The sequence below is a fragment of the Bombina bombina genome, chromosome 4 (assembly GCF_027579735.1).
Source record: "Bombina bombina isolate aBomBom1 chromosome 4, aBomBom1.pri, whole genome shotgun sequence".
NCBI classification, from domain to species: Eukaryota; Metazoa; Chordata; class Amphibia; order Anura; family Bombinatoridae; genus Bombina; species Bombina bombina.
This window is the reverse complement of record NC_069502.1, coordinates 414,500,803-414,515,557: the sequence shown is the minus strand read 5'-3', so window position 1 is coordinate 414,515,557 and position 14,755 is coordinate 414,500,803. Positions and strand designations below refer to the sequence as shown.

The window sequence follows — 14,755 nt, the reverse complement described above, 5'->3', positions numbered from 1 at the left end:
ATATTTGTATTAATATTTATATGAAAACTTTTTATTACATAGTGTGTATATGAATGTAACACTTTATTTTAATGTATTTATGTTGTGTTTGTGCAGCGTTTATTCTCTCTATGCTCGACAACACGTGTTTACTTTCAACACTCACAATATTGCGCCTGTGCTAACTTTAGAACGCCATTTGTAATCAAGCCCTGTATGTGTTGAGCTACATGTTATGTCTGTTGTTCATGTTCTACTTTTCAATTTCTTTATCTTAGTTTAATAAATACATTCAAATTATTATAAGTAAACAGTTTTTTTTTGTATTTATTGCAAAACCCGTAAGGTTAGATTTTTGATTCTGATGAGGACATATTTTTATTAAAATATTCTGTTTCATACCACATATATGCTGCAGAGTTAAAGTACCCAGCTAAACAGCTAAAGTTACATTCCAGTTGTTACTTACCTCTATAGCAAAGTAAACTGCTTCAATGTCAACAAAGTAGAGAAACAAGTAGACTGCGAGCTGTGCAATGATCATGAATACAAATATATCTGTGAACAAAAAAGTTTCACAGTTGTAACAAAATAATTACAATAAAATAGAAAATGCATAGTAACTGAAACATTTTATTTGAGAAGTGAAGTAACAAGTGTCTCTACCATACAAATATATGTATAGAAAGCTGTTGTATAGAAAGAAGATGGGAAGTAACATACATCAGTCAGATACAAGCTTCTTGTAGACAGAGGATGGAAACTTCTACGCCAACAAAGTACAAGTTTATGAATGAAGTAACAGTTGTACCACATACAGTTTTACAAGAAACAACCCATATCTCTAATTCTGTTTCATCAAGGATGGGGGAAAGCTAATAGCATGTAGAAAGGAGCAGAGGGTTTGTCAAGTTACCGAAATAAGAAAATTACATTATAAACTAGACAGCCATATAGGTGGATTCTAATAGCGTGAGGTGCTATAAATAGCATACATATTGATATATTGATTTACTCTATATAAAGCCATGTAAATGACATTATTGTTTTTATTAAATGAAGAGAAAGCTAAACAGAGTAAGAGAAGGAATAACTGAGGGAATGAGAAAGGTAAAGAGTTAGAGCAAGTAGGAGAGAGAGTATTGAGGGAGGGTTAGAGCAGAGCGTGAGGCATCGATCACAGAAGAAGATGAGAAAAGAGGAATGGAAGTATCAGTAGTGATAACTTAACATTTATAAAAAGCATGAAGATCCAAGATGTGCACAGAAACTATACAAAAAGCTATGCAAAACAAATTTTATGAAGGAATGGAATTCTAATGCCGAATTCTATCAGTGCAAAATATTACTGGCACTGCAAAGCTAAAACATAACACAACATAATCAGGTTTTTGATGAATGGGACTGAAAACCCTTTGAAGACTGGTGCAAATCACTTCACACTGACTTCTTAATGTGGACTAGATTACGAGTGGTGCGTTAAACTGTTGCAATATTAGGTTTATCACGGCTGTTTGCCCGCTTCTGATGTAGCACATATATTACAAGTTGAAAGTAAACGAGTTTGCTCACACACAATTTAATTTAACGCTCAGAGCTTTGGTTAACTGTCGCTCCAATAAAAAGAGGCACAAAAAACATCAACTTTACATTAAAAAGTACAGTTAAACTCATAATAACGCCATAAAGATTATTGAAAAAAATATTGCATAAAAAAGTTATAAGGAATCAAATATATGAGGACACAAGTGTTAAAAAAAATGACTGCAAAGGGCTTTAACCACTTCCCCCCATTAGGACATTCCATGCCATCCTTACTACGCTACAGTGAGGAAATATAGATAGAGAAGAGTAGAGGGCCTTGAACAGAGCCTTGAGGTAATCCAACAGACTGAGGCAATGAAGAGGAGGAGTCTTTGACAAAAATGTCCCAGCGGGAAAGGGTTAACATAGAGATACATACATAAACATGTCTAAATATGTACAATATATGTATTTACAGACATATATACACATATAAACACAAACACATTTGTATACATATCTCTATATATATCTATCTATCTATCTATCTATCTATCTCTCTATATATATATATATGTGTGTGTGCATTGGAGCCCTTTGCAGTTAAAGGGACAGTCAAGTAAAAAAAAAAATTCATGATTTAAATAGGTCATGTAATTTTAAACAACTTTCCAATTTACTTTAATTACTAATTTTGCTTTGTTCTCTTGGTATTCTTAGTTGAATTCTAAACCTAGGAGGTTCATATGCTCATTTCTTAGACCTTGAAGGCCGCTTCTAATCTGAAAGCATTTTGGCAGTTTTTTACCACTAGAGGGCATTAGTTAATGTGTTTCATATAGATAACATTGAGCTCAGGCACGTGAAGCTCCTAGGAGTCCTAGGAGTCAGCACTAATTGGCTAAAAATGCAAGTCTGTCAAAAGAACTGAAATAAGGGGGCTGTTTGCCGAGGCATAGATACAAGGTAATAACAGAGGTTATTATTATAACTGTGTTGGGTATGCAAAACTGGGGAATGGGTAATAAAATGATTATCTACCTTTTTAAACAATACAAATTCTGGTGTTTACTGTCCCTTTAAGTAGCTGTATATATCTAAAAGCATATTTATGCAATATTCATATTTAATAAAGTGTTATACTTTATTTTTAGTGTAAATGTGTCACATTCCAAAATTCTTCACATAGGGGAATATGTTCTAAGTATTTATAAATAGATATTCATATAAATATATATATATGTATAAATCTATACCTATATATAAACATATATATATACCGAACGTTAATTGGAGTAGCCGTGTTAGTCCAGCTCACAGTCCACTTTTCGCTCTCCATTGAAGTCTATGGGAGAATACGTTAATACGGTCACAATATTCTAACTTCAGCTTTTTGCACAAGACGAGTTAGTGCCCGAGTGGAAACGTTTTACTTTCAACTTGTAAAACATGTGTTAATCAACGCTTGCAAAAAGCCTTAGTCAAGTATAGTTAGCAAGCAAGAGGGAGCAATAAATAGCGCTCCACTCGTAATCTACCCCTGAATTGGAAATAGGTGCTTTATTAGATATTTTTATATTGAGTTCTAACTGCTGAACCTTGCAGCCTCAGTGAGATGCTACTAAGAAGGTGAGGCATTTGTTATAGGTTTCAGCAATACACAGTCACCCATGTTTTCCCCTCAGGCTTCTACCTTAACATCCATTTATACTCTATGGATTCAGTTTGTTGCTGTTTATTGTAATAATCTGAGGGACAGTGTTTGGCTACAGCAGGAAGACAGATAGCTGGGAGAGCTGGGCACCTTTAAAGGCTGGGAGTGTCATTCCCGTAAAAATCACGGCAGCCCTAGAAAATATACCCAGGGCTGCTTGAGCTAGTTCAGGTGATTATTTTATAGCCGTATCAAGCATCTAATTGCAAGCGTTTCTCATTCTGGTTGCTAAAGAAGCAGTAATTTCAGAACATTAATAATTAAAATTGTTAGTATGTAGGGGGAAAAAACACAACCCCCCCCCCCCAAAAAAAAAAAACAACAACAAAAATATGAGTAAACACTCAAATAAGATCGTAAAACTACAAAAAAACTGAAATATCCATTTTAAACAAAATGCTTCATATCATGTACTGTGTTAAAATGAAATACAGAATATGAGGGAAAGTCTCACAATGCTTTAACATTTTTTCCCATAGCTACATTATGGATTTTAGCTTTTAAGTACTTTAGATTAGAGAGTGTTATTTTTTGGCTTATTTAGAGAATGTCAGAAAATATGTTTGCATCTCTTGCTTTTGCCTTTTAATTTACAGTATATTCATTTGAAAGTATACCTTATATTTTTGTTCAGATATCTGTAACATTCTACTAACTACAATAACTAAAATCAATTCTTAATTTATTGTTATGTGTATTACCTAAAAATCTGTGCTTCTTTTTTTTTTTTTACTTCAGGATTTCTTGGCTTTCTTTTTAAATTTGTGTGAGAACTCTAATTTGTCTAAGAGCCTGATCCTAAACAGCCCTCTTGGCTGGTGAGATTCTGGAAGAATGCTCACCAGTCCTTTTACTTTCATGGTAGAATTATATAAAGTCACTTTTTACCCTTAAAACATGGTGTCTCGCTAAGAATTTATGTATGGGAAGGAAATGCATATATTACAAAAGTGCACAATGAAAATCATAATTTAAAAATCATCCAAAAATGAAAAATTTAACCATTGACACAAAAATAATTGTATTTTTAAGGTGCATCAAATATCGTAGAAAAAATGGTTTAGCAAAAAATCCTTTTTTATCAAAAACATAAAATTTGAATGTCAATTACACAGGAATAAATTGTATTAAATATGCACAGTGTAAATTATAATTTAAGTCCACTGCATGTGCAAAGAACACATAGAAATACAAACTTAGAAGTAGAAAATGCAAAACGTACTTGTTTTTTCGTAAAAATTTGCTGAATATGGGTGTTCCATGGTTATGTATAAAATGTTTCTCTCAAATCTTTGTGTAATTCTGTAAACATTTCCACCCTACAGTTCTCACTGTTTTTTCTTAGAACTTAAAAGGTGGTGAACTTTGAAAAGCTATTTTCTCTTTGCCTAATGGAAAATCCCCAGGCTCTGATGGATTTGGAAACACTTATTACACCTTGTTTAAAGGGCTATTATACACTCATTTTTTCTTTGCATAAATGTTTTGTAGATGATCTATTTATAAAGCCCATAAAGTTTTTTTTTTTTTTAATTATATTTTTGCTTATTTTTAAATAACATTGCTCTGATTTTCAGACTCCTTACCAAGCCCCAAAGTTTTATTTGAATAACGTCAGCTACCTTCTCCAGCTTGCTCCTGTTTGTGTAAAGGGTCTTTTCATATGCAAAAGAAGGGGGGGGGGAGTGTCTTATTTTCCACTTGCAGTGGGCTTTCCAGCTGCCTTTTCAACAGAGCTAAACTGACAGCTTCTAAGTACATTTTTTAACCATTTTATACTGGATTTTTATATCAGTATCTGTGCATCTTATTCTTTATAGTAGTATCTATTACATGCAGTTATATGAAAATGAGTGTATACTGTCCCTTTAAGGAGACTCTAAGATACTATCTTCTAGATTATTTCCAAAGTAGAGATAATAATAGATCATTCCCTCCCTCAGCCCTCCAAGCACATATATAATGGTAATCCCCAAACCAAACAAATCCCCTAATCAGGTTTCTAACTATCGGCCCATTTCTTTATTAAATTCTGACATAAAAATATTTGCCAAAATGATAACGAACAGTCTAAACCTACTATTACCTAGTTTAATAAATCAAGACCAAGTTGGTTTCATTCCTTGCCGAGAGGCGAAGGATAATACAGTACAAAACCTTCACTTAATTTGGCATACCAGAAACAAAAATATCCCATCAGTACTGTTGTCCACCGAGACCAAAAAGGCATTTGACAGGATTAACTGGCTTTTTTTAAGAGCTACCCTAGAAGCCTTTGGCCTTGGCGACACAGTAATAAATAGTATTTTTGCACTATACTCATCTCCCAGCGCTCGAATAGCACTTAAAGGGATAGGAAAGTCAAATTTTAAAAAGTCATTTTAAGATGCTTTAAATTCACTTATATTTTCAAATGTGGTTTGTTCTCTTAGTATCCCTTGTTAAAAAATGAATACAATGAAAGTTGTTTAAAGCTGTATGTTCTATCTGAATCATAAAATAATATTTTGGGGTTTACTATTCCTTTAATGGCATACTTTGCTCCCCATTTTTAATCTCTAATGACACTAGACAGGGCTGTCCCTTATCCCCTCTCCTGTTCACCTGCCTGATTGAAACACTTGCCATGAAGATTAGGGACAACCCGTAGATTCTGGGCATTAAAATAGACAACAAATAATATAAAGTATCTTTGTTCACAGATGACATTCTGAAAAATCAATAACTAATTTACAATCAGAACTAAAAACCTTCAATAAATTAACAAACTTCCTAGTAAATCAAACAAAATCTGAGATCTTAGTCTTATCTCTACGACCTCAAATAGAAGTTAAAATAAAATCCCTCAGCCCATTTAAATGGTGCAAATGATCTCTAAAATTCTTAGGAATTCACTTAACTATTAATATAGAAAGCATATATAGAGCAAATTATTTCCCAATTAAGGCAGCGATTATATCTAAACGACTCTCCTGGATAGGGCGCATTAATACTATTAAAATGAACATATTCCACTGACTCCTTTACGTAATGCAAATGCTTTCTATTCCCCTTCCCCACCGTTACATAAAACAAATACAACAATTGATCAGCTTCTTTATATGGAACAGAAAACCTCCCAGAATTAATAAACAAACCATGTCACTTTCTAAAAACCAGGGAGGGCTTGGGGTCCCTGACCTAGAAACAAATAGAATATCCATATTCATTCAAAGAATAATGGACTGGAAAATACATGGTGAACTGAAGAGATGGGTCCCTCTAGAAAACAAAATCAACCAGGGTTTAAATCTCTCACATATATGCTGGAATCCAGAATTCCCAAACATAACTAAAACAGTTACAAGCCCCATTACAAAGAAAACACTCAGGCAATGGGAAATCGCAAACAAGAAAAACCCTTACCTATCAACAAGACCAGGGCCTCTAACTTCGCTTCTAGACAACCCTGAATCCCCTCTAGACAAGACAGAGCTTCACAATACACTACAAACCCAAAAACAGACATATCCATACATACATACCCAAATCAATTAATAGATAAACATTTACGTATCAAATATCCCTATCCGCCTCTCCTTCAATAAAAAACTTTCACAACCTCCCCCGGGCAATTTGCCATATTCCACAAAAATGTGGGAAAAAGAGTTAGGAACCATAATACTACCTCAAACAGCCAATAACATCTTCAATAACATTAAAACATCATCCATCTCCTCCTCTATCCTAGAAATGAACTATAAAATCCTACACTGCTGGTATTTAACCCCCAGAAGACTGCATTGCTTATTCCCTAAAATCAGCAACCACTGTTGGAGATTCGGCCATGTGGGAAGCGGTATGGGCCATATGTGGTGGTGGTGCTTACAGATAAACCAATATTGGCAACATATAATAAGAAAAACCGAAGAGCTCCTTCAGACCACTATACCAGTAGAAAATATACAGGTAATAAGGGAGGCGCTAAGACAAGCCAAAGGTATCAAGCACTTAAAATTTAATAAAAACACATAAGCATACAATAACATATGTATAGGGGACGTCTCCCCAAAAACGAAATACTAATAAATAAAAACTAAAATACTAAAAGATGCAATTGATAAAACTTCCACAGATTTAAAACCATACAATTTGTATAGGGCAGTCCCAATCAGTTCGTTTTAGTAGGGTCAGATAGAAATGTCTTTACTCCATATAGAATGTAACTGAGTCTGTGGTCAGCGTCTCACTAGTCAAATACCACCAAGCTGCCAAATTGATAGAGCAATAGCTGCCAAACAGTGTAAGTGGATAATAATATACATGCAATTCCAAAGTTCTCTTACTGTGTAAGATATCACTTTAGCAGAACATTCAGCCGTGTACTTTACCAGATCCTTATCCGTGAAGTAGATGTCTTTTCCCCTCGCCCGGTATTCACCTCGAGCGGGGCCGACTGAAACTTTCCGGCGTCTGACGTCACTGAAAGATGTTCCGGTTAGGAGAAGAAGCCGATTCCTGCGCTTACTTCTATGACCTGTAGTCACGGTCCTCTCAGATGAGCCCTGCACTTAGTGCTTATAGCACGCAAGGGATTGGATACTGGGCAAAGTGAAGGATATCCCAGAAATGCTGCCAAACACAAGTCCTACAGATGATTTACTCCTATTTAGGAGAAGATAGTTCCAAAATGTATAACCCGGGTTATTAAGTAGGAATCAAAAGATATGTAGATTGTTGTCACAGAAATAAAAACAACAACACTGCCAACACATACGACGCGTTTCGCCCTCCTATGGGCTTTATCAAGATAGTGGTGGCAAGTGTGAATGACCTTATTTAAAGGGGTATCATTCAGTCTGATTGGTGGTGGTTTCAATTAGCAGATTTGCTTTAAGGTGGTATTTGACTTTCAGTAGCAACTTCTTTTTAAGGTGGTATTTTTCTCTTCTGACCTTTTAAATGAAATCACACAATCTTGCTACTAAAGGGACCTCGCAGTTGTACCAGAAAAAGGACCGCAATAGAATAATAAATAGAATATTCATAAATATTTAACGGAGAATCTATATGTGATTAATAAGAGATATATAACAAATTTTTATTACATATATCACTACAAATTGGCTCAAAGGCTTCCTAATAAAAAACTGTGTAAATATATCAAATGTAAATACATGAGTATACCATAAAATGTGCTAACTGAATAAAATTACATAATTCTCATAATAAAGTGCAAAGTTAATATATAATCTTACAAGTGAAGAAAATAATCTAACAACTATACATGTGTAATAAAATTTAAAATAATTAATCATTCAAATAAAAAGGGAGAGAGATCTAATTCAGAATTTAATCCCTTAGGATATAGGGTGTCATACTTATAGATATATTCTGCTTCCCTTATAAGGAGGGTTTTTTCAATATTACCACCTCTCCAATGATTGTTTATTTTAAGAATACCCCAATATTTTAAATCCCTAGTATTACCATGGTGAACTTCCTTAAAGTGCTTATATAAATGTGTGTCCTCTTTTTCTTTTTCTATACAAAGAAGGTGTTCTCTTATTCTATCCCGGAGACTCCTCTTGGTTTCTCCGAAATAGAACAAGTTGCATGTGCATTTCAATACATATATGACATTCTTATGAGTGCATCTAATAATTCCCTTTATCGTGATATCTTCACCCAAACTATTAATTTTAAGATTCTTCAATTTTGAACTATGTGTGCATGCTTTACATGTGTAGCAGGGAAAGAAACCTGCTACACTTCTACCCTCCAGATCTAATTGTTTTTGGTCTCTTGTCTTCTTTCGTATTTCACTAGGGGCCAGAGTTGTTTTAAAATTCTTTGCTCTCTTAAAAATAAAGGTCGGTCTGTCCGCCAACTGATTCCCTATGATATTATCCTCTTTTAATAAGTGCCAGTTCCTTTTAATAATTTTTTTAATCAGATAATGGTCTGCGTTATAATCCGTTACAAATGGAACATTGATTTCGTCTCCTTTAATAATTTCCTTTGTTTTATAATTTAGAAGATCATCCCTATTCTTCATCTGTGCTTTTTTTATTGCCCCTGTAATCTTTTCCTCCTCATAACCCTTTACAGTGAATTTATCTGCTAGGACTACTACCTGTCTTTCAAAGTCCTCAATACGTGAGCAGTTTTTCCTTATCCGTAAGCTTTGGCCGAACGGTATATTGTCCTTCCATTGCTTCAAGTGGCAACTATCCGCATGTAGCAGATTGTTGCAATCTACCTCTTTAAAGTGAGTTTGTGTTTCCAATTTCTGGTCTATTACCATAATTTCTAAATCTAAAAACACCACTTTTTCTTTACTATATTGACTCACAAACTTAAGACCATTATTATTGTCGTTCATCTCTTCAAAGAGTTTTATCAAATCTTGCTCAGGACCCTTCCATATAATTAATAGGTCATCTATATAACGCTTATAGAGTACGAGGTTTGCACCGAGATCTCTACTATTAAAGAAATGCTCTTCCCAGACACCCATAAAAAGGTTGGCATAGCTCGGTGCAAACCTCGTACCCATCGCGGTCCCTTCTATCTGCAGGAAAAATTTGTTGTCGAACGAAAAATAATTATGCTCCAATATATACCTGATATTATTTAAGATAAATTTTCTTTGTTCATCCCTCATATTAGAATCCTGTTCTAAATAGTGTCTGACAGCTTGTATACCTTGTTCGTGCTTAATTATGGTATATAATGACGACACATCACATGTCGCCATTATCATGTCACTACTCCATTCTATCGATTTAAGACAATTCAGCACTTGAGTGGAGTCTTTGAGATATGAATCCAAATTAGATACATAGGGCTGAAGAAATTTGTCAATATATTGGGACACATTTGCTGATATGGAGTTAATCCCAGACACTATTGGTCTCCCCGGGGGGTTAATCAGACACTTGTGGACCTTCGGTAGGAAATAAAAAATAGGGATTCTAGGGTGGTCCGATGTTAGATATGAAAATTCTTTATCATTCAGGATTCCTTTTTTATTTCCCTCTACTAGCATTTTATCAAGAATTATTTTGTATCTTTTTGTTGGGTCACTGGTTAACAATCTATATGTTTTCTTATCATTGAGGAGTCTGTAGGCTTCTGCCATATACTTTGTTGTGTCCATTATTACTACCCCTCCACCCTTGTCCGCCGGCTTTATGGTGATTTGATTATTAGTTTGTAACTCACTCAGAGTCTCTCTTTCTTTTTTGCTTATATTTTGTTTTCTTAATTTGGGGAGACTACATTTCCTTATATCATTGGTCACTATCTTTTCAAACGTTTCTAAAAAATTGCCTTTGGCAAAAGTGGGGTTAAATCTTGACTTTGACTTCAGACTAGTATGTCGAAAATTATCTGTTACTTCATGATCATTAATCGCTTGTTTCTCTAAAGGGGTTTTCATAAAGAATCTTTTAATGGTCAAATTTCTAACGAACTTCTTTACATGAATATGGGTATTAAACTTGTTCATCCTTACCGTAGGGGCATAGGATAATCCCAAATTCAGGAGTTTCTCTTGTTCACTATTTAACTTAAATTGGCTCAGATTAAAAATCCCTTTCTTTTCATTATTAACTATCTTACCCTTTTGGCTACATTTACGTGTTCCTCCTCCTCTCTTTCCTCGAGCCCTCTTTTTCTTCTTTGGGTTTGGTCTAGATTTAATCTTGGGGTGTCTCTTGATGTGCCCTCTCTTGGAGGGCTGTAGTCTAAAAAAGATTTCTCTTCAGTAGTTAGTGTTTTGGAAACAGTAGGTTCTGCTCTTAAAGGGTCAAATCTATTGTACGTTGGTGTTTCATTCTCCTTATAATCATGTCTATAATTTTCCTGTCTAAAATTATCATGTCTCACAGTATTTCTCCTCCTGGGATATTCCCATTCATTATGCCTTGGCTGATACTCTCTTTGATTGAAATTATTATAATCATTATGATTATATCTATGTTGGGAATAGTGCCTATTATAGTATTGGTTAGACCCATAGTGATTGTAATTGTTGTGATAACCTCTATTGTAATGGTTGTTTCTATAGTTATCTCTACTATGGTTGTAATTATAGCCATTAATTCTTTCTTGAAATTTTTCCTCCTGATAGTTATTACTTTGATTATAAAATGGTCTGGTGTTAGAATCAACATTTGGCTTATTTTTATGTGTATGTGTGCCCTGCACTCTTGTGCTGGTTTTGTTATTTTTAGTTGTTTGTTCATTACTAGCCTCTGTTTTTTCATTACTTTCCTTAATATCTCTCTCCATCTTGCCCCATTTAGACTTTAAAAGATCTTTATTTAAATTGTCTAGTTTGTTAATGATCACTTTTTGTTTCTCTTTAAATTCCCTATCCTCCTTCAATCCTTCTAGTTGTTCTTTTAAACTAAGTATTTCGTTTTCAATTGATACTAAGGATTCTTTACGTGATCTTTTTAAAATATCTAAGAGACTATTAGATGCCTTATTTAGTGTATCAGACCATTCCAATTGTAATTTTTGGCTCAAAGTAAAGGTACAGGTTTTATTAAATTGTAAACCCTTTGGTATTAGACCTTTAGTTGTGTATCTATTTAAAAAGACTAATTCCATTTTTTGTTTGAGCTCTTTTGTCATCGCTATTTCTAAACTATGCATAATGTCTGAGAGATTGGATGTACTTCCCACCGTATTGTCCCCTGTAAAATTCTCAACATCCATATCGAGATAAATTTTATCTCTGAAATCAAATAAATCCTCCATATATATAGAGATAAGGAGATTTTTTATCCTATAAAGTGCAATAAGTGTGACCTGAAGCTGCAACCAATCACAGGGATATAAAGTTAATGTAAAATAAAGGGGAGAGAAAGGTGCGCTAGGCCAAATCGATAACCAAACACCCCCTTAAAAAGACAAATATCCCTACAGTTGTCTAAAATAAGAGAGAAAATATACAGGTAATAAGGGAGGCGCTAAGACAAGCCAAAGGTATCAAGCACTTAAAATTTAATAAAAACACATAAGCATACAATAACATATGTATAGGGGACGTCTCCCCAAAAACGAAATACTAATAAATAAAAACTAAAATACTAAAAGATGCAATTGATAAAACTTCCACAGATTTAAAACCATACAATTTGTATAGGGCAGTCCCAATCAGTTCGTTTTAGTAGGGTCAGATAGAAATGTCTTTACTCCATATAGAATGTAACTGAGTCTGTGGTCAGCGTCTCACTAGTCAAATACCACCAAGCTGCCAAATTGATAGAGCAATAGCTGCCAAACAGTGTAAGTGGATAATAATATACATGCAATTCCAAAGTTCTCTTACTGTGTAAGATATCACTTTAGCAGAACATTCAGCCGTGTACTTTACCAGATCCTTATCCGTGAAGTAGATGTCTTTTCCCCTCGCCCGGTATTCACCTCGAGCGGGGCCGACTGAAACTTTCCGGCGTCTGACGTCACTGAAAGATGTTCCGGTTAGGAGAAGAAGCCGATTCCTGCGCTTACTTCTATGACCTGTAGTCACGGTCCTCTCAGATGAGCCCTGCACTTAGTGCTTATAGCACGCAAGGGATTGGATACTGGGCAAAGTGAAGGATATCCCAGAAATGCTGCCAAACACAAGTCCTACAGATGATTTACTCCTATTTAGGAGAAGATAGTTCCAAAATGTATAACCCGGGTTATTAAGTAGGAATCAAAAGATATGTAGATTGTTGTCACAGAAATAAAAACAACAACACTGCCAACACATACGACGCGTTTCGCCCTCCTATGGGCTTTATCAAGATAGTGGTGGCAAGTGTGAATGACCTTATTTAAAGGGGTATCATTCAGTCTGATTGGTGGTGGTTTCAATTAGCAGATTTGCTTTAAGGTGGTATTTGACTTTCAGTAGCAACTTCTTTTTAAGGTGGTATTTTTCTCTTCTGACCTTTTAAATGAAATCACACAATCTTGCTACTAAAGGGACCTCGCAGTTGTACCAGAAAAAGGACCGCAATAGAATAATAAATAGAATATTCATAAATATTTAACGGAGAATCTATATGTGATTAATAAGAGATATATAACAAATTTTTATTACATATATCACTACAAATTGGCTCAAAGGCTTCCTAATAAAAAACTGTGTAAATATATCAAATGTAAATACATGAGTATACCATAAAATGTGCTAACTGAATAAAATTACATAATTCTCATAATAAAGTGCAAAGTTAATATATAATCTTACAAGTGAAGAAAATAATCTAACAACTATACATGTGTAATAAAATTTAAAATAATTAATCATTCAAATAAAAAGGGAGAGAGATCTAATTCAGAATTTAATCCCTTAGGATATAGGGTGTCATACTTATAGATATATTCTGCTTCCCTTATAAGGAGGGTTTTTTCAATATTACCACCTCTCCAATGATTGTTTATTTTAAGAATACCCCAATATTTTAAATCCCTAGTATTACCATGGTGAACTTCCTTAAAGTGCTTATATAAATGTGTGTCCTCTTTTTCTTTTTCTATACAAAGAAGGTGTTCTCTTATTCTATCCCGGAGACTCCTCTTGGTTTCTCCGGTTTAACCCCGGTTTAACCCCCCGGGGAGACCAATAGTGTCTGGGATTAACTCCATATCAGCAAATGTGTCCCAATATATTGACAAATTTCTTCAGCCCTATGTATCTAATTTGGATTCATATCTCAAAGACTCCACTCAAGTGCTGAATTGTCTTAAATCGATAGAATGGAGTAGTGACATGATAATGGCGACATGTGATGTGTCGTCATTATATACCATAATTAAGCACGAACAAGGTATACAAGCTGTCAGACACTATTTAGAACAGGATTCTAATATGAGGGATGAACAAAGAAAATTTATCTTAAATAATATCAGGTATATATTGGAGCATAATTATTTTTCGTTCGACAACAAATTTTTCCTGCAGATAGAAGGGACCGCGATGGGTACGAGGTTTGCACCGAGCTATGCCAACCTTTTTATGGGTGTCTGGGAAGAGCATTTCTTTAATAGTAGAGATCTCGGTGCAAACCTCGTACTCTATAAGCGTTATATAGATGACCTATTAATTATATGGAAGGGTCCTGAGCAAGATTTGATAAAACTCTTTGAAGAGATGAACGACAATAATAATGGTCTTAAGTTTGTGAGTCAATATAGTAAAGAAAAAGTGGTGTTTTTAGATTTAGAAATTATGGTAATAGACCAGAAATTGGAAACACAAACTCACTTTAAAGAGGTAGATTGCAACAATCTGCTACATGCGGATAGTTGCCACTTGAAGCAATGGAAGGACAATATCCCGTTCGGCCAAAGCTTACGGATAAGGAAAAACTGCTCACGTATTGAGGACTTTGAAAGACAGGTAGTAGTCCTAGCAGATAAATTCACTGTAAAGGGTTATGAGGAGGAAAAGATTACAGGGGCAATAAAAAAAGCACAGATGAAGAATAGGGATGATCTTCTAAATTATAAAACAAAGGAAATTATTAAAGGAGACGAAATCAATGTTCC

At 34.5% G+C, this 14,755-nt stretch overlaps 1 protein-coding gene across 1 annotated transcript in view; it reads right to left on the bottom strand.

Moving 5' to 3' along the window:
- The window catches only part of LOC128657507 (probable cation-transporting ATPase 13A4), a 252,157-nt gene that overhangs the window by 2,485 nt on the left and 234,917 nt on the right, over positions 1 to 14,755 (bottom strand). The window contains exon 28 of the mRNA XM_053711874.1: positions 449 to 537. Within this exon, the coding sequence (XP_053567849.1) occupies positions 449 to 537 (89 nt within the window). The remainder of the gene's footprint in view (positions 1 to 448; positions 538 to 14,755) is intronic.